This window comes from Protopterus annectens, chromosome 15.part0 (assembly GCF_019279795.1).
Source record: "Protopterus annectens isolate FY-2018-M chromosome 15.part0, PAN1.0, whole genome shotgun sequence".
NCBI classification, from domain to species: Eukaryota; Metazoa; Chordata; order Ceratodontiformes; family Protopteridae; genus Protopterus; species Protopterus annectens.
The window spans coordinates 773,379,871-773,401,937 of NC_056749.1; the positions used below are offsets into that span (position 1 = coordinate 773,379,871).

The 22,067-nt window shown below is 42.7% G+C and overlaps 1 protein-coding gene across 1 annotated transcript in view; it reads left to right on the top strand.

The window, feature by feature from the left end:
- Positions 1-285: 285 nt before the first annotated feature.
- LOC122789882 (mast/stem cell growth factor receptor Kit-like) overlaps positions 286-22,067 on the top strand; it is a 666,793-nt gene continuing 645,011 nt past the window's right edge. Inside the window, exon 1 of the mRNA XM_044057314.1 lies at positions 286-314. Within this exon, the coding sequence (XP_043913249.1) occupies positions 286-314 (29 nt within the window). The remainder of the gene's footprint in view (positions 315-22,067) is intronic.

Genomic DNA, 22,067 nt, shown 5'->3' on the forward strand with positions numbered 1-22,067 from the left:
AAGATGATTCTTCCAAGAGAACAAGGCGGATTGGGATTACTCAATTTGAAGGGATATTTCAGAGTAACACAGCTAAGGCTCCTATACATAGCACAAGCAGAAATCTATAATTCAAAGTAAAAGGTGATGATGAAGCGGGGGGAGCTCAAGAAAGAAGGAGAGACTGGGATTTTGGATGCAGGCCTTTAAGGAGAATAAGAATAATCATGCAGAATATTATATTCATAAAATATCCTAAGAACTAAGCTAATAAGGGAATGGAGAAAGGAGATTCCGCCAAGAGTGATGGCTGCAATTAGTGATATAGAAAACAGGCAAGAGGGGGCTGGAATTTGAAAAAAAAACTGGCAAAGGAACCAAGGTACTGGGAGCAAATAACTAGAGAGGAAAAAGTAACACAATGAGAAAATGCCAAGAATTTATTTAGACTGCAGGTTAGAGATTGCCTTATCCATCAAGGATTGATATCCGAGTATGGGCAAACAAGGAAAGAGGGGGGACCTAAATGAAAGACCAACACTAGTAGAGTTTTTTGTAGAATCTAGAACAGAAGCTGCTGTTAAAAAAGGAATAATTAGTAAAGCATATAAAATATTGTATGATAACTATAAGAATCAGAGGAGGTTAGAAAGGATTGGGAAGAGATTGGATAAGGAATCCACAAACAATGGGGGATATATGTTTGTTTCCCAAATGTTGTGTCTTTCGGCTTTTCACGGTTAGGGGTCGCCACAGTGGAACTCCAGTCCGCTAATGATTGGCAGGTGATTTTTACATGCCGAATTGCCAGCCCTGATGCACAACCTTCAACGAAGGTACACCCATTCACGCATGTCTCGACGCAGAAGATGCTCTAGCTGAGAGTCAAACCGCACAGCGCCTTACTGTGAGGTGACAACACTACCACAGCACCACCACCATGGATATATTTGTTTCCCAAATATGTTATAAAATCTAGAAGATTTTGGATTTCTGTTTGGAAATGTTTACATAGATATTTTTATACTCCAGGTAGACTCCAGAGGATTTTTCCTCAAGTAAAGAGCAAATACTGGACGTGGAGGGGTGTCTTTTTACATCAAAAATAAATATACTTGACGGCTGGTCAAACAGGGCAATGCACTTGAGCTGTTACATGTACAAATCACCACAGGTAAAATCCAATACCACTTTCTTGCAAGCTATAGGTACCCCTCTATGATCCAGGAAACCCGCACCATGTATTTAAACTTATTAGAAACACTAACCATCCAACCCAATACCATATTCATGGGTGACTTTAATTACCCCACTATTAACTGGGAATCCTATACAACACCAAACTCACAGGCACAGAGGTTCCTGGATTTTGTAAACACCAACTCCCTGGACCAGATAGTCAATACACCAACCAGGGGTACAACCATACTGGATCTGAACCTTACTAATATGGGAGACTTTGCACACCCCATACTGTAATGCCTTCCCTGCTAAAGTCTGACCACAAAATGGTCTCTTTTGAAGTAAAAATAAAACCTGGACCCCTAGCTAAACCTGGAATATGCAGTAAGTATTTTAAGGTTAACTTCTTGCTATTAACTGAGAAACTGACAACATTTCAAGCCCCCGTAAACCCTGAGAATACTTCTGTCTATGCAGAACTGTTCACAGAACCCTGTACAAGTATGTTAATAGCTGCATAGAGGAAGCTGTACTCACCAGGAAGAAGTACAGAATTAACTAAAAAAATAAGCCACCCTGGTGGAATCACGAAATCAATTGGTTGTATAACAGGAGGAAGAAAATCTTGGCAAAAATTAGGAGGTACAGCACCCAGCTGGATAAAAGCACTATCAAACTAAACAAAACTCAGGACAAATAAAGTCTGCAAAGCCAAATTAGAGGTAAGTTTGGCCTCCCAGGCCAAGGATAACCACAAAGCACTCTTTAGCTATGTCTGCAACCTCAAAGGCAGTGCACTACTGTATGCAGAGCTCATTGTAAATGCAGACAGCTAGACTGAGCCAGAAGATATAGCAAACCTCCTGGCTGATAAATTCATCTCCAGCTTTACTCTTCTCCCCCCCCCAACCTTCCCTCAGGAAATATCATCAAATATAACTCCCCCTACAATCACTAGAGAACAGGTACTTAATGCTGTCTGTAAGACCAAGAACACTGCATCAATGGGCCCAGACAGTATCCCATGATGCCTTCTAAATAGCATGAAACATGAACTATCAGGGCCTCTGGAATTACTATCTAACTATAGCCTCCAATCAGGTGCCGTGCCTCATGAATAGAGAAGGGCAACAGTCATCTCTCTGCACAAAGATGGGCCATCTACAGACCCTGGAAACTACAGACCCATAAGTCTCACTAGTCTTGTATGTAAAGCATTGGAAAAAATGATCATGGAGATGATCAATAGAGAGATAGTAAACCTCCAGACACTGGAAAAAATGATCATGGAGATGATCAATAGAGAGATAGTAAACCTCCAGACACTGGAAAAAATGATCATGGAGATGATCAACAGAGATATAGTAAACCTCCAGACACTGGAAAGAATGATCATGGAGGTGATCAACAGAGATATAGTAAACCTCCAGACACTGGAAAAAATGATCACGGAGATGATCAACAGAGAGATAGTAAACTTCCAGACACTGGAAAGAATGATCATGGAGATGATCAACAGAGAGACAGTAAACCTCCAGACACTGAAAAAAATGATCATGGAGATGATCAACAGAGATATAGTAAACCTCCAGACACTGGAAAGAATGATCATGGAGATGATCAACAGAGAGATAGTAAACCTCCAGACACTGGAAAAAATGATCATTGAGATGATCAATAGAACCTCCAGACACTGGAAAAAATGATCATTGAGATGATCAATAGAGAGATAGTAAACCTCCAGACACTGGAAAGAATGATCATGGAGATGATCAACAGAGATATAGTAAACCTCCAGACACTGGAAAAAATGATCACGGAGATGATCAACAGAGAGATAGTAAACTTCCAGACACTGGAAAGAATGATCATGGAGATGATCAACAGAGAGATAGTAAACCTCCAGACACTGAAAAAAATGATCATGGAGATGATCAACAGAGATATAGTAAACCTCCAGACACTGGAAAGAATGATCATGGAGATGATCAACAGAGAGATAGTAAACCTCCAGACACTGGAAAAAATGATCATTGAGATGATCAATAGAGAGATAGTAAACCTCCAGACACTGGAAAAAATGATCATGGAGATGATCAACAGAGATATAGTAAACCTCCAGACACTGAAAAGAATGATCATGGAGATGATCAACACAGAGATAGTAAACCTCCAGACACTGGAAAGAATGATCATGGAGATGATCAATAGAGAGATAGTAAACCTCCAGACACTGGAAAAAATGATAATGGAGATGATAAATAGAGAGATAGTAAACCTCCAGACACTGGAAAAAATGATCATGGAGATGATCAACAGAGATATAGTAAGCCTCCAGACACTGGAAAGAATGATCATGACTGGAAAGAATGATCATGGAGATGATCAACAGAGAGATAGTAAACCTCCAGACACTGGAAAAAATGATCATGGAGATGATCAATAGAGAGATAGTAAACCTCCAGACACTGGAAAGAATGATCATGGAGATGATCAACAGAGAGATAGTAAACCTCCAGACACTGGAAAAAATGATCATGGAGATGATCAATAGAGAGATAGTAAATCTCCAGACACTGGAAAAAATGATCATGGAGATGATCAACAGAGATATAGTAAACCTCCAGACACTGGAAAGAATGATCATGGAGATGATCAACAGAGATATAGTAAACCTCCAGACACTGGAAAGAATGATCACGGAGATGATCAACAGAGAGATAGTAAACTTCCAGACACTGGAAAGAATGATCATGGAGATGATCAACAGAGAGATAGTAAACCTCCAGACACTGAAAAAATGATCATGGAGATGATCAACAGAGATATAGTAAACCTCCAGACACTGGAAAGAATGATCATGGAGATGATCAACAGAGAGATAGTAAACCTCCAGACACTGGAAAAAATGATCATGGAGATGATCAATAGAGAGATAGTAAACCTCCAGACACTGGAAAAAATGATCATGGAGATGATCAACAGAGATATAGTAAACCTCCAGACACTGGAAAGAATGATCATGGAGATGATCAACACAGAGATAGTAAACCTCCAGACACTGGAAAGAATGATCATGGAGATGATCAATAGAGAGATAGTAAACCTCCAGACACTGGAAAAAATGATCATGGAGATGATAAATAGAGAGATAGTAAACCTCCAGACACTGGAAAAAATGATCATGGAGATGATCAACAGAGATATAGTAAACCTCCAGACACTGGAAAGAATGATCATGGAGATGATCAACAGAGAGATAGTAAACCTCCAGACACTGGAAAGAATGATCATGGAGATGATCAATAGAGAGACAGTAAACCTCCAGACACTGGAAAAAATGATCATGGAGATGATCAATAGAGAGATAGTAAACCTCCAGACACTGGAAAGAATGATCATGGAGATGATCAACAGAGAGATAGTAAACCTCCAGACACTGGAAAAAATGATCATGGAGATGATCAATAGAGAGATAGTAAACCTCCAGACACTGGAAAAAATGATCATAGAGATGATCAACAGAGATATAGTAAACCTCCAGACACTGGACCCAACCCAGTTTGGTTTCAAAAAAGGCAGAGCATGCCTACTCAACCTAGTGGAGTTCTTTGAGAAGGTCACCAAAGACATGGATGAGGGGAAAATCGTTCACACTGCCGACCTTGACCTGGCTAAGACATTTGACACAATACCCCACTCAGGCATCATTGTTGACAAACTCAAGAAGTTAGGTACAAATGCATATTTCACCTGGTGGATAGCCAACTGGCTGACAGACAGGACCCAGGAAGGTAGAATTGGGGAGTCCACCTCTACAAAGAGGCTAGTCACAAGTGGAGTCCCTCAGGGATCAGTCTTTGGACTGCTCCTTTTTGGCATTTACTTCTCGGAAGTGAAGGCCAATGTCAGTGGTCTCTGGCTGACTAAATTTGCAGATGATTGCAAATTAGGAGTTGTCATTGACTCTCACACTGACACAAATGTTCTCCAGAAGGGGTTGACATAGGCAAACAACTGGTGCCAGAGTCATGAACTAAAACTAAATGCCAAGTAATGCATAATAGTATCCTTTGGGAAGTCATCCATCCCTAGTAACTATCATATTGACAACACACCCCTTAGGGATGACCCAGTAGTTAGGGACTTAGGGACACACATAAATAGTAATCTAGGCTTTGATCATCACATGTCTACAGTGGTGAGGAAATCATTCTATGTTGCACAACTTATAAACAAAGGTATAGCATCTAAATCCAAGGAAGTCATTGTTCCACTGTATTCGGTATTCATCAGACCTATCATTGAGTACAATGCCCCCTTTGCTATGTATCTAACCAGGCATATCCAACAACTGGAATGTCCACCGAGGTTCCTCACTAAAAGAATAGAGTGTGTAAATAGTATGTCTATGCAGACTGCTTCAAGCCCTATCCCTGTATTCTATCTCTTATAGGCTTTTGAGGGGAGATCTATGCCTGGCATACAGGGCATGGTCAGACCCACTCTGATGGATCTCCTGCATATCCACAAAATAAACAGCACCAGAATTACCCATTCTAAAGACTTAACCCTTACCTGGGATATAAATAGGACCTGCTGGAGAGATAGGTATGCATTGCAGGGACTACTCCTACTATGGAACAGGCTCCCCATCCATGTGAAGCAGAGTTCCTCCCTAACCAAATTCAAGTGCAACTTGGACAATTGGATGGGAGACCGGAAATTCATCCCTGGTTTGACACCTATGTCTCTAACGGACACAGGTAACCCATAAATGCTTCATCTCCCAGGCACATGCTTACACTTATCAAGGGTATAAGAACCTGTCAAAGATTTGGGATGGATGGCTAGGCTTAAAATGGCCCTTGTGGTCATTAGCCTAGTAAACACCTATGATGGGGAAGAAAGAGGCAATTGGGAACATATTTTCTGGGAGTGTAATGGCAGACTTTAAAGATTCCCCTGCAGACAACTCCATCGGAGATACTGGGTGAGCAACTTGGTGTAACTATGGAAATTAATTTTCTAAGCTATGATACAGACTCAGAATTGCCTAGACATAGTAAGGCCTTGCTGAGTTTAATTCAGGTAGCTGCTAAAAAAAGCAGTTCCTAGAAAATGGAAATCAAAGTCTAAACCAACTGTACTAGAAGTAGTGACTAGTAACAGAAATAAAACTGGAATTGGGATCTTTAGAAAAGGGTAGGAGCAAATTCCATACAAAAAATTGTGGGAACAGTAGATACAGGTGAGGAATGAGGTTTAAAAGAAGGCAGGATTTGAAGGAGCTATGTAATGTCTGACTGGCAATGACTGGGTAGATAAGTGATATATAATGTCTAAAACTAAAATTATGTCAGTATGGTTTATAGGATCATAGGAAGTTCCTAGGTTATTGGCCCTGAGGCCCTTATAAGCCTAGCTAAGAGTTTAGCCCATGTTTAGAGGTCAGCACCCAATGCCCCTGTCCAGCAGGGAAACGGGTGGAATCCCAGGGGTGTATTTTCTGTTTCCCATTCAGTTATCCTGTGTGTGCTTAAAAAGGGATAAAGTGCTACTCTGCTTGACATGGAGATGGAGTCTATTCCACAGATGGGGGATTCTCTGGGACACAAATCTGTCCTGCCAACAAGTCCTGTTGATGTCACAGACCAGGCTGAGGCCATGTGTGCAGGTTACTCAAGTGGAGCTTCACTTGTGGATATGCATCAGTCCCATCAAGACAGGGTCCAAGATCGCCTTGTATGCCAGGGAGATCACCTCTGAGGAGTGTGTTTGAAACTGAGTAGAGGGATAGATAGGGCTTTTAGCCTGTCTATGGTAGATGTTTGCTGCCCTGGATTCTCCTAGTGAGGAACCTCTGTGGTCTCTCCAGCTAGTGCATGTGCTTTGCAAGGTACATTCCAAAAAGGGCATTGTACTCAATAATGGATCTTATAAGGGAAGAATACAGGGATGTTATAACCTCGTTGTCCCTTGATGAGATACCCTTACTTACGGAAGCAACGTGGTGGTCAAAAGTCAGGTTGCTGTCAACCTCGGTGCCCAAATCCCTCATGACTGATTGTGTGCATAGGACGTTATTTATGTAATACTTTGTGAAGGATGTGATGTAAAATGCTTGAAACTAAGATTACATCAGTATGGTTCATTTTTGATTATATAAATGTATGATTGCCTATGTCATAAGGAATAATTTAATAAAGATGTTTCTTCTTTAAAAAAAATCCAAACAGCAGGGAAATGAGGGCTTATGCAATCAAACCTTGTACGACAAGAACTATAGCTGTCAGCCTTGGCCCTCTGACTACATTTTCCTTTTATAGCAACCATCCTTCTCTTGGCATGTATTAATTCCACTTTTACTTTGAATGGACACCTACTTGAAATTAAAACGGCTACTTTCCTTCTGCCTTCCTTGAATGCTGAAGCTGCACCTTTCCATCCTTCCTTAAAAGACAGTTGACACTCTACTGCTGTCATGTGTTTCTTGTAATTCCAAGGTATCTGGGAATAACAGTTGTATATACTGGGATTAGTCATCACCTTCACTCCTTCACTAATAGCCTACTGGCATTCCATGTTAGAACTCTTCAAATTGCCACATTATTTACTCTCATATTTTTCTACACATTAGTGTACCACCAACGTTTTCAGGATTCCAGTAGGGGAGTCCTAAATGAAACACCAGCACTGGTAGAGTTTTTAATAGAATCTGGAATAGAAGCTGCCATTAAAAAAGGAATAATTAGTACAGCATATAAAATACTGCATGATAAATATAAGAATCAATCAGAGGGGGTTAGAAAGGATTGGGAAAAGAGATTGGATAAGCAATTCACAAATAAACGATGGGAGGATATATGTATGTCTCCCAAATATGCAACAAATTCTAGAAGATTTAGGATTTTTGCCTGGAAATGTTTACATAGATATATTTATACCCCAAGTAGACTCCATAGGATTGTTCCTCAGTTAGACAGTAAATGTAGGAGGTATGAAGGGGAAGAAAGAGGTAATTAGGAACATATTTCTTGGGAGTGTGGTAAATTGGTGGACTTTAAGGATTCCCCACGGGATGCACTGTCAGAGATGCTGGGTGGGCTGATTGGTCTGACAAGGGGGATGATTTTTCTGAGCTATGATACAGAATTGGAATTGCCTAGACATGGTAAGGCCTTGCTGTGTCTAATAATGGTGGCTGCCAAAACAGAAATTACTAGAAAATGGAAATCAAAATCTAAACCAACTATACTAGAAGTGGTGAATGTAGTAACAGAGATAAACAACTGGAATTGAGAACTTTAGAAAAGGGTAGGAGCAAACTACATGGGAAAAAATGGGAAATGACGGAATAATACACACAAAGGAGGAATGAGGCCTAAAAGGCAGCAGGATTTACATGAACTATGTAATGTTTGAGTGAGAAAGATTGGGTAAATTATAAATGATGTAAAATGTTTGCAACTGGGAGTGTGGCAGTATAGTTTATGATGTGAAATGCTTGCAACTAGGACTGTGTCGGTCTGGTTTGTTTTCATTGATATAATATATAATTGCCTGTGTAAAAAGTGCTGGTTTAATGATGTTTCCTATTTAAAAAAAGCAGCAATGGAATAATTTATGTAATACAGCTTATGTTATATGATATGTAGCAATATATGTGAAATATGTCTATGATGTTAATATAGTTTGATTAATTTTATGTGAATGTAAATTTGGCTATGTCGCAAGTGATAATTCAATAAAGGTGTTGGGGAAAACAAAACCTTTCAGGAGTCCCCCTTCCCTTTCCCCTTATTGGGGTCTACACTCTCTCCTCCCACTCCTTTAATTGCTCTTCTATCCATGTTGCTGAGTTCACTTTCACTCCATCCGTCTGGGTTAAGCCTTCATATTATTTTTCCTTGTGTGTTTTCCCCTTCCATTTTTTTTTTCAATTCCAAAGTCTTAATATGTTGTAGCTCTTTTCTGAGATATGACTGTAATATTAAAAACACCAGCATTATTGCATAATAACCATTTACAAAGTTTGTAGCAAAGCTGTAAGTCCAATCATTATCTGCACTGATGCCAAATCTCGCATGGTGTTTGAGACATTTTGCATGTGGTGCCTCCTTCCCCTTTCATTGTTCCCAACTTTTTCCAGCTTTAGGAACACCCTTCGTATCTTCTGCTCTTTTCCAACTTCTCCTGCATCTTCCTCCCTCCATTACTCCTTCCCATGCTTAAACTTACCACAGGTAAACCTGAGTGCACTTTGAGCCCACTATGGCATCAGTGAGTCAGGAGTCTCACAGGGTGTGCACATGGGACACACCTGTTCTGATTATCTATAAATGAACTACAGCATCAGTGAGTCAGGAGTTTCACAGGGTGTGCACATCGGACACACCTGTTCTCATCATCTATAAATGGACTACAGCATCAGTGAGTCAGGAGTCTCACAGCGTGTGCACATGGGACACACCTGTTCTGATTCTCTATAAATAAACTAAGGCATCAGTGAGTCAGGAGACTCACAGGGTGTGCACATGGGACACACCTGTTCTAATTATCAATAAATAAACTAAGGCATCAGTGAGTCAGGAGTCTCACAGGGTGTGCACATGGGACACACCTGTTCTCATTATCTGTAAATGAACTACAGCATCAGTGAGTCAGGAGTCTCACAGGGTGTGCACATGGGACACACCTGTTCTGATTATCTATAAATAAACTACAGCATCAGTGAGTCAGGAGTCTCACAGGGTGTGCACATGGGACACACCTGTTCTGATTATCTATAAATAAACTACAGCATCAGTGAGTCAGGAGTCTCACAGGGTGTGCACATGGGACACACCTGTTCTCATTATCAATAAATTAACTACAGCATCAGTGAGTCAGGAGTCTCACAGGGTGTGCACATGGGACACACCTGTTCTGATTATCTATAAATAAACTAAGGCATCAGTGAGTCAGGAGTTTCACAGCGTGTGCACATGGGACACACCTGTTCTGATTATCTATAAATAAACTAAGGCATCAGTGAGTCAGGAGTCTCACAGGGTGTGCACATGGGACACACCTGTTCTGATTATCTGTAAATGAACTACAGCATCAGTGAGTCAGGAGTCTCACAGGGTGTGCACATGGGACACACCTGTTCTAATTATCTATAAATAAACTAAGGCATCAGTGAGTCAGGAGTCTCACAGGGTGTGCACATGGGTCACACCTGTTCTCATCATTTACAAAATGAACTACAGCATCAGTGAGTCAGGAGTCTCACAGGGTGTGCACACGGGACACACCTGTTCTCATTATCTATAAATGAACTACAGCATCAGTGAGTCAGGAGTCTCACAGGGTGTGCACATGGGATGCACCTGTTCTGATTATCTATAAATAAACTAAGGCATCAGTTTGTCAGTGGTCTCACAGGGTGTGCACATGGGACTCACCTGTTCTCATCATCTACAAACTGAACTACAGCATCAGTGAGTCAGGAGTCTCACAGGGTGTGCACATGGGACACACCTGTTCTCATCATCTACAAACTGAACTACAGCATCAGTGAGTCAGGAGTCTCACAGGGTGTGCACATGGGACACACCTGTTCTGATTATCTATAAATAAACTAAGGCATCAGTGAGTCAGGAGTCTCACAGGGTGTGCACATGGGACACACCTGTTCTGATTATCTGTAAATGAACTACAGCATCAGTGAGTCAGGAGTCTCACAGGGTGTGCACATGGGACACACCTGTTCTCATCATCTACAAACTGAACTACAGCATCAGTGAGTCAGGAGTCTCACAGGGTGTGCACATGGGACACACCTGTTCTCATTATCTGTAAATGAACTACAGCATCAGTGAGTCAGGAGTCTCACAGGGTGCGCACATGGGACAAACTGGAGGCTGAGCTCTCTCAACATAGGACTGGCAAGACCAGACAGGAGGAAAAGGTAACCACACACAATACATACCCAGTCACACATAGTACCATCACAACTTCAAATCATACACATAATCACACAAAGACATACTCGGAGGCTCTGATCAAAAATCTACCAAAACAGCAGAGGCCACCAAAGCAGACACCCAAACAACTACCACCTCAGGACCCAACACATGCAACACATAGACCACACAGTCAGAGTGTCAAACAGTCACAGCCCTTAAGGCCAAACACAATGCCAGACACACTTGTCATTGGTGACTCAATAGTCAGACACACTGACGTCCTGCTCACCAGACTGAGTAAGGAGAAGGTCACAGTAAGCTGCCTGTCGGGCGCTAGAATCCGCTACATAACGCAAGCACTCAGGTCTCTCAACAGCAGGTACAAGTACGACTCAGTCATTGTCCATACTGGTGTCAACGACCTGAGACGTACCTCCTTGGACTACATGAAAAGGGACATCGAGGAGCTCTCTGATTATGTAGCCGAGGCAGGTATGACTCTGACCTTGAGCAGTATCCTACCTTCACCTAGAATGATGCCACAATACAGTGATAAGATGATCAGCTTTAATAATTGGCTTAAATTCTGGTGTCATTCAAAGGGGATCCAATGTCTGTCTGCCTGGGATGACATGCTGGACAAGCCACGCTGCTTCCATAAAAGGACGGCTTGCACCTGTCACCCTGGGCTTCCGGATATTGGCAAAGGCTCTTGCCACCCCCATAGTGCCTTTTTTAGGCAAGGCTCAAATTCTAAACCTACCACCCTAGAACACCAAAAAGAAAAAAAACTAAGGGTAATGCTGCTCAACGCCAAAAGTCTCAATCTCAAGATGCACGCACTCGAGGCCCTTCTCAATATGGAGGACATCGATGTCTGTGCTGTGACAGAAACCTGGTTCAAGGCTCCTGAGAGCACCCCAGCACTAACAGGTTTCACCTCATATCATGCGTTCCGGCCCCAAAATCCGGACAACACCAAGAAAGGAGGGGGGGGTGTCCATTTTCATAAAGGACACCCACACCTCAAGGTTGGTGGCAACGCACGATGCATCGGAGACCATCCAGGTGCAATTAACCATAGGCAAGACTGCTCTGCAATTTGTAGCATGTTACAGGCCACCCTCTCAAACTCAGGAACCTCATATGGCCTTCCTGAAAACATTGGAGGGATAAATGTATCTCCAAACACCATCATACTAGGTGACTTCAACTACCCTAATATAGACTGGGAACACTACTCAAGCCCAAACACTCTAACCCAAAGATTCCTGGAGTTCATAAACTCAAATGCCATGGAACAACTAGTCACCATCCCCACAAGAGGAGAAAACATACTCGATCTCATCATCACGAACATGGGATCAAAATGTTCAACACCGGAAGTATACCCCTCACTGGTGAGATCAGATCATAAGCTAATCTCGCTGGAAGTCCTCATCCCGCCCCCACCTGAAACAAAAAAGACCACACTGAAAAACTTCTCAAAAGCCGACTTCACACTTCTAAAAACTAGTGTGGTCTCCTTTAAATCCCCTGAACCAGTGGTAAACATTACTCAAACCGCTGAATCACTTAGAAATGCCTTCTACCAGCACCTACAGGACTGCATGGATCAGGCTATCCCAAACAAAACTAAGACTCTCTGTACCAAAGGCAAGCGTCCAGTCTGGTGGACCCCAGCCATAAACAAGCTCTACAACAAAAGGAGGAAGCTACTACAAGATAGAGCAAAATCCTTGAAAGGTAAGACACCTTTGATCATCATAAGTAAAAAACTAAGAGCTCTCATAAAATCATCCAAGGCAAATTTTGAGAGAAAAATCGCCAAGGACTCAAAAGACAATCATAAGGCCTTCTTTAGCTATGTTAGAAACCTAGGAGGAAACTCCCAGATATGCTCAGAATTAGTTCAAAATGATGTTAAAATTACTGAACCTTTACACATTGCCAACATACTGGCTGACAGGTTCAGTGCAAACTCCCCCCCCCTCCCCCCCAAAAGGAGAGATATCTATACCAGAGGATTGTAGCCTCCCAAACATCTCCAACGCCCAGGTGAGAACTGCTCTCACTAAGGCAAAAAACACAGCATCCATGGGACCGGATGGTGTCCCCAGCTGTGTGCTTCACGAACTCAATGAGGAATTGAACCCACAATTAGGACAGCTGTTTAATCTTAGCCTCACCTCAGGATATGTACCCAAGGAGTGGCGCACGGTGACTGTGGTCCCACTTCATAAGGGCGGTGTCTCCACCGACCCTGGAAATTACTGCCCCATTAGCTTGACAAGCCTTATCTGCAAAGTCATGGAGAGGATCATAATGGAACTCATAAATAAAGACATAGGGAACTTGCAGACTTTGGATCCAACCCAGTTTGGCTTTGTCAAAGGCAGATCCTGCCTCTTAAACTTGGTTGACTTTTTCGAGACAGTCACCAAGGCCATTGATGAGGGAAAGGCAGTCCATACAGCCTACCTCGACCTGGCAAAGGCCTTCGACACAATACCCCACTCAGGTATCATCGAAAAACTCATCAGCTTGAATGTAAACCCATACATCACAAGATGGGTTGCAAACTGGCTAAGTAACAGAACCCATAGGGTCAGAGTTGCTGGAGCCATGTCAGACTCAAAGCCTGTCACTAGTGGTGTCCCACAGGGCTCAGTCCTGGGTCCACTCTTGTTCGGCATCTACTTTTCTGAAGTACAGGCAAACACAGGAGGGTTATGGCTGACAAAGTTTGCAGATGACTGCAAACTGGGCGCCATAGTCGAAAACACATCTGACACAGATATCCTTCAGAAGGGCCTCACAGAAACAGATAACTGGTGCCAGAGCCATGGCCTAAAGTTAAACGCCAGGAAATGCATAGTCATACCTTTCGGGAAAAACAAGGTTACCCCTAGCTACCATATAGGTGGCAATCCACTGAGCACAGAAGAAGTCATCAGGGATCTGGGGACCCAGGTTGACAGTAGCCTTTCGTTTGACACTCATGTTGCTAAAGTAGTTAGGAAAACCTTCTATATTGCCCACCTGATCATGAAGGGATTCACATCTAGATCAAGGGAGGTCATTGTCCCCCTGTACTCATCACTCATTAGACCTATGATTGAGTACAATGCCCCGTTCGGAATGTATCTGACCCGACACCTGCTGCAGCTTGAAAGGCCCCAAAAGTTCCTCACCAAAAGGATAAAGGGTCTCAAAAATATGTCTTATGCTGCCCGACTGAAAGAACTCCAGCTCTATTCAGTCTCATACCGCTTGCTCAGAGGTGACCTGTGCCTGACATATAAGGCCATGTCAAACCCAGATTTGATGAATATGCTTCACCTCAAAAAATCTAGATCCCTCAGAACCACAAGGGCGGAGACTTAAACCTTGACACGGTTATAAATAGAACGTGCTGGAGGGACAGATTCATCACCCAGAGACTCCCTATGCTGTGGAACAAAATCCCGGTACATGTGAGGCAGAGCACCTCACTGGCCTTGTTCAAGAGGAATCTTGACCAATGGATGGGAGATCGCAGATATACCCCAGGGATTACTTCAGTGTCACTGCTTGACAGAGGCACAGCAAAATAATAGGCATAGTTTTTATTCAAACTAAAGGGGTGGCGAAAGCCACATAACTATGGGCTAGGCTTATAAATGCCCTTGGGCAGATAGCCTAGTATGAACCTATGAACCTATCAACCTGTTCTGATTATCTATAAATAAACTAAGGCATCAGTGAGTCAGGAGTCTCACAGGGTGTGCACATGGGACACACCTGTTCTGATTATCTATAAATGGACTACAGCATCAGTGAGTCAGGAGTCTCACAGGGTGTGCACATGGGACACACCTGTTCTGATTCTCTATAAATAAACTAAGGCATCAGTGAGTCAGGAGTCTCACAGGGTGTGCACATGGGACACACCTGTTCTAATTATCTATAAATAAACTAAGGCATCAGTGAGTCAGGAGTCTCACAGGGTGTGCACATGGGACACACCTGTTCACATCATCTATAAATGAACTACAGCATCAGTGAGTCAGGAGTCTCACAGGGTGTGCACATGGGATGCACCTGTTCTGATTATCTATAAATAAACTAAGACATCAGTGAGTCAGGAGTTTCACAGGGTGTGCACATGGGACACACCTGTTCTGATCATCTATAAATGAACTACAACATCAGTGAGGCATGAGTCTCATAGGGTGTGCACATGGGACACACCTGTTCTCATGTATAAATGAACTACAGCATCAGTGAGTCAGGAGTCTCACAGGGTGTGCACATGGGACACACCTGTTCTCATGTATAAATGAACTACAGCATCAGTGAGTCAGGAGTCTCACAGGGTGTGCACATGGGACACACCTGTTCTCATTATCTGTAAATGAACTACAGCATCAGTGAGTCAGGAGTCTCACAGGGTGTGCACATGGGACACACCTGTTCTGATTATCTATAAATAAACTAAGGCATCAGTGAGTCAGGAGTTTCACAGGGTGTGCACATGGATCACACCTGTTCTGATTACCTATAAATAAACTAAGGCATCAGTGAGTCAGGAGTCTCACATGGTGTGCACATGGGACACACCTGTTCTGATTATCTATAAATAAACTAAGGCATCAGTGAGTCAGGAGTTTCACAGGGTGTGCACATGGGACACACCTGTTCTGATTATCAATAAATAAACTACAGCATCAGTGAGTCAGGAGACTCACAGGGTGTGCACATGGGACACACCTGTTCTCATCATCTATAAATGAACTACAGCATCAGTGAGTCAGGAGACTCACAGGGTGTGCACATGGGACACACCTGTTCTGATTATCTATAAATGAACTATAACATCAGTGAGTCAGGAGTCTCACAGGGTGTGTACATGGGACACACCTGTTCTGATTATCTATAAATAAACTAAGGCATCAGTGAGTCAGGACTCTCACAGGGTGTGCACATGGGACACACCTGTTCTTATTATCTATAAATGAACTACAGCATCAGTGAGTCAGGAGTCTCACAGGGTGTGCACATGGGATGCACCTGTTCTCATCATCTATAAATGAACTACAGCATCAGTGAGTCAGGAGACTCACAGGGTGTGCACATGGGACAGAACTGTTCTGATTATCTATAAATAAACTAAGGCATCAGTGAGTCAGGACTCTCACAGGGTGTGCACATGGGACACACCTGTTCTTATTATCTATAAATGAACTACAGCATCAGTGAGTCAGGAGTCTCACAGGGTGTGCACATAGGACACACCTGTTCTGATTACCTATAAATAAACTAAGGCATCAGTGAGTCAGGACTCTCACAGGGTGTGCACATGGGACACACCTGTTCTCATCATCTACAAACTGAACTACAGCATCAGTGAGTCAGGAGTCTCACAGGGTGTGCACATGGGACACACCTGTTCTGATTATCTATAAATAAACTAAGGCATCAGTGAGTCAGGAGTCTCACAGGGTGTGCACATGGGACACACCTGTTCTGATTATCTATAAATAAACTAAGGCATCAGTGAGTCAGGAGTCTCACAGGGTGTGCACATGGGACACACCTGTTCTCATCATCTACAAACTGAACTACAGCATCAGTGAGTCAGGAGTCTCACAGGGTGTGCACATGGGACACACCTGTTCTTATTATCTGTAAATGAACTACAGCATCAGTGAGTCAGGAGTCTCACAGAGTGTGCACATGGGATGCACCTGTTCTGATTATCTATAATTATACCATGCGAACATCGCAAACCCGACAAACGTGCATGCTGATTGGCTAATCCAACCAGCGTGCACATAGTAAATCCTACAAGAAACAACGCAAAAAGTCCGGTCGCTAAATATCATGCGGCGACAGCAAATAAACAGTAAAGTAAAGTAAATCTAATACCCAAAACACACAACAATTTAACGAAAACACAGAAAACTAACCAATTTCCATACTACACTCCTCATTCCCTCACCTCGAACACTAAAAAAATAAAAAGTCATGCAGTCGCAAATACATCACACACACACTACATAACCACCACTTATAACACAATAAAACCAAGCATTCTCATAAAACCATTCACTTACCAATATTCCCTACAATACCTATACACAGACAACTCCAAAAATGAACATACTAAAACACACCACACATCCCTCGCAAAGTCAAAAACACACACCATACCGAACGTCCGCATCAGCATACATCTAATAAAAGCACATACAACACCACCATCTAGTGACCAAATAGTAAAAGTACATATTTTAAATAAATTAATACAAATTAAAACTACACCACATTTCAACATACCTATAACTACTAAAACATAACTACACGTTGTAAACTTCTACACTGCTTAAACTATATTATACCAAGCACTACCTAGCCCTTTCCTAACATTTCCTGAAAAACTAAAAAATAACATCTATTTAAATTAAAACAGAGATAAACAATAAACACAAACTGAAAGTGTGGACTATTTTATCTCACAAAAAGTGGAAGAATAGAAAAAAAAGCAAACAAAAACATAAATAACAACAATACAAACATAATACAAAACAAACTAACACAATGGTATAATAGCAATAACCCACTTCTGGGTGTGGGTAATGCTGGATTTACCCACGGTTGTCTTTGTTTGGTCCCTCGGGCTTCGCCCTCAGGACCAAACCACGCCAACCGTGGGTAAATCCAGCATTACCCACACCCAGGCGTGGGTTATTGCTATAATGAACTAAGGCATCAGTGAGTCAGGAGTCTCACAGGGTGTGCACATGGGACACACCTGTTCTGATTATCTATAAATAAACTAAGGCATCAGTGAGTCAGGAGTCTCACAGGGTGTGCACATGGGACACACCTGTTCTGATTATCTATAAATAAACTAAGGCATCAGTGAGTCAGGAGTTTCACAGCGTGTGCACATGGGACACACCTGTTTTTATTATCTGTAAATGAACTACAGCATCAGTGAGTCAGGAGTCTCACAGGGTGTGCACATGGGACACACCTGTTCTCATCATCTATAAATGAACTACAGCATCAGTGAGTCAGGAGTCTCACAGGGTGTGCACATGGGACACACCTGTTCTCATCATCTATAAATGAACTACAGCATCAGTGAGTCAGGAGTCTCACAGGGTGTGCACATGGGACACACCTGTTCTGATTATCTATAAATGAACTACAGCATCAGTGAGTCAGGAGACTCACAGGGTGTGCACATGGGATGCACCTGTTCTGATTATCTATAAATAAACTAAGGCATCAGTGAGTCAGGAGACTCACAGGGTGTGCACATGGGACACACCTGTTCTGATTATCTATAAATAAACTAAGGCATCAGTGAGTCAGGAGTCTCACAGGGTGTGCACATGGGACACACCTGTTCTCATCATCTATAAATAAACTACAGCATCAGTGAGTCAGGAGTCTCACAGGGTGTGCACATGGGACACACCTGTTCTCATCATCTATAAATGAACTACAGCATCAGTGAGTCAGGAGTCTCACAGGGTGTGCACATGGGACACACCTGTTCTGATTCTCTATAAATAAACTAAGGCATCAGTGAGTCAGGAGTCTCACAGGGTGTGCACATGGGACACACCTGTTCTGATTCTCTATAAATAAACTAAGGCATCAGTGAGTCAGGAGTCTCACAGGGTGTGCACATGGGATACACCTGTTCTGATTATCTATAAATGAACTACAGCATCAGTGAGTCAGGAGTCTCACAGGGTGTGCACATGGGACACACCTGTTCTCATGTATAAATGAACTACAGCATCAGTGAGTCAGGAGTGTCATAGGATATGCACATGGGATACACCTGTTCTGATTGTCTATAAATGAACTACGGCATCGGTTTGTCAGGGGTCTCCCAGGGTGTGAACATGGGATGCACCTGTCTCATTTTCTTTAAATTAACTACAGCATCAGTGAGTCAGGAGTCTCATAGGGTATGCACATGGGACACACCTGTTCTGATTACGTATAAATAAACTAAGGCATCAGTGAGTCAGGAGTCTCACAGGGTGTGCACATGGACACACCTGTTCTTATTATCTATAAATACACTAAGGCATCAGTGAGTCAGGAGTCTCACAGGGTGTGCACATGGACACACCTGTTCTTATTATCTATAAATAAACTAAGGCATCAGTGAGTCAGGAGTCTCACAGGGTGTGCACATGGACACACCTGTTCTTATTATCTATAAATGAACTACAACATCAGTGAGGCATGAGTCTCATAGTGTGTGCACATGGGACACACCTGTTCTCATTATCTATAAATGAACTACAGCATCAGTGAGTCAGGAGTCTCACAGGGTGTGCACATGGGACACACCTGTTCTGATTATCTATAAATAAACTAAGGCATCAGTGAGTCAGGAGTCTCACAGGGTGTGCACATGGGATGCACCTTTTCTGATTATCTATAAATAAACTAAGGCATCAGTGAGTCAGGAGTCTCACAGGGTGTGCACATGGGACACACCTGTTCTGATTATCAATAAATAAACTACAGCATCAGTGAGTCAGGAGTCTCACAGGGTGTGCACTTGGGACACACCTGTTCTCATCATCTATAAATGAAATACAGCATCAGTGAGTCAGGAGTCTCACAGGGTGTGCACATGGGACACACCTGTTCTGATTATCTATAAATGAACTACAACATCAGTGAGTCAGGAGTCTCACAGGGTGTGCACATGGGACACACCTGTTCTGATTATCTATAAATGAACTACAGCATCAGTGAGTCAGGAGTCTCACAGAGTGTGCACATGGGACACACCTGTTCTCATCATCTATAAATGGACTACAGCATCAGTGAGTCAGGAGTCTCACAGCGTGTGCACATGGGACACACCTGTTCTGATTCTCTATAAATAAATTAAGGCATCAGTGAGTCAGGAGTCTCACAGAGTGTGCACATGGGACACACCTGTTCTCATTGTCTATAAATAAACTAAGGCATCAATGAGTCAGGAGTCTCACAGGGTGTGCACATGGACACACCTGTTCTGATTATCTATAAATGAACTACAGCATCAGTGAGTCAGGAGTCTCAGAGGGTGTACATATGAGACACACCTGTTCTCATGTATGAATGAACTACAGCATCAGTGCGTCAGGAGTCTCACAGGGTGTGCACATGGGATGCACCTGTTCTGATTATCTATAAATAAACTAAGGCATCAGTGAGTCAGGAGACTCACAGGGTGTGCACATGGGACACACCTGTTCTGATTATGTATAAATAAACTAAGGCATCAGTGAGTCAGGAGTCTCACAGGGTGTGCACATGGGACACACCTGTTCTCATCATCTATAAATAAACTACAGCATCAGTGAGTCAGGAGTTTCACAGGGTGTGCACATGAGACACACCTGTTCTGATTCTCTATAAATAAATTAAGGCATCAGTGAGTCAGGAGTCTCACAGGGTGTGCACATGGGACACACCTGTTCTGATTCTCTATAAATAAACTAAGGCATCAGTGAGTCAGGAGTCTCACAGGGTGTGCACATGGGATACACCTGTTCTGATTATCTATAAATGAACTACAGCATCAGTGAGTCAGGAGTCTCACAGGGTGTGCACATGGGACACACCTGTTCTGATTATCTATAAATAAACTAAGGCATCAGTGAGTCAGGAGTCTCACAGGGTGTGCACATGGGACACACCTGTTCTCATCATCTATAAATAAACTACAGCATCAGTGAGTCAGGAGTTTCACAGGGTGTGCACAAGGGAGACACCTGTTCTCATTATCTGTAAATGAACTACAGCATCAGTGAGTCAGGAGTCTCACAGCGTGTGCACATGGGACACACCTGTTCTGATTCTCTATAAATAAACTAAGGCATCAGTGAGTCAGGAGTCTCACAGGGTGTGCACATGGGACACACCTGTTCTGATTCTCTATAAATAAACTAAGGCATCAGTGAGTCAGGAGTCTCACAGGGTGTGCACATGGGATACACCTGTTCTGATTATCTATAAATGAACTACAGCATCAGTGAGTCAGGAGTCTCACAGGGTGTGCACATGGGACACACCTGTTCTCATGTATAAATGAACTACAGCATCAGTGAGTCAGGAGTGTCATAGGATATGCACATGGGATACACCTGTTCTGATTGTCTATAAATGAACTACGGCATCGGTTTCTCAGGGGTCTCCCAGGGTGTGAACATGGGATGCACCTGTCTCATTTTCTTTAAATTAACTACAGCATCAGTGAGTCAGGAGTCTCATAGGGTATGCACATGGGACACACCTGTTCTGATTATCTATAAATAAACTAAGGCATCAGTGAGTCAGGAGTCTCACAGGGTGTGCACATAGACACACCTGTTCTTGTTATCTATAAATACACTAAGGCATCAGTGAGTCAGGAGTCTCACAGGGTGTGCACATGGGACACACCTGTTCTGATCATCTATAAATGAACTACAACATCAGTGAGGCATGAGTCTCATAGTGTGTGCACATGGGACACACCTGTTCTCATCATCTATAAATGAACTACAGCATCAGTGAGTCAGGAGTCTCACAGGGTGTGCACATGGGACACACCTGTTCGGATAATATATAAATAAACTAAGGCATCAGTGAGTCAGGAGTCTCACAGAGTGTGCACAGGGGATGCACCTGTTCTGATTATCTATAAATGAACTACAGCATCAGTGAGTCAGGAGTCTCACAGGGTGTGCACATGGGACACACCTGTTCTGATTATCAATAAATAAACTACAGCATCAGTGAGTCAGGAGTCTCACAGGGTGTGCACTTGGGACACACCTGTTCTCATCATCTATAAATGAAATACAGCATCAGTGAGTCAGGAGTCTCACAGGGTGTGCACATGGGACACACCTGTTCTGATTATCTATAAATGAACTACAACATCAGTGAGTCAGGAGT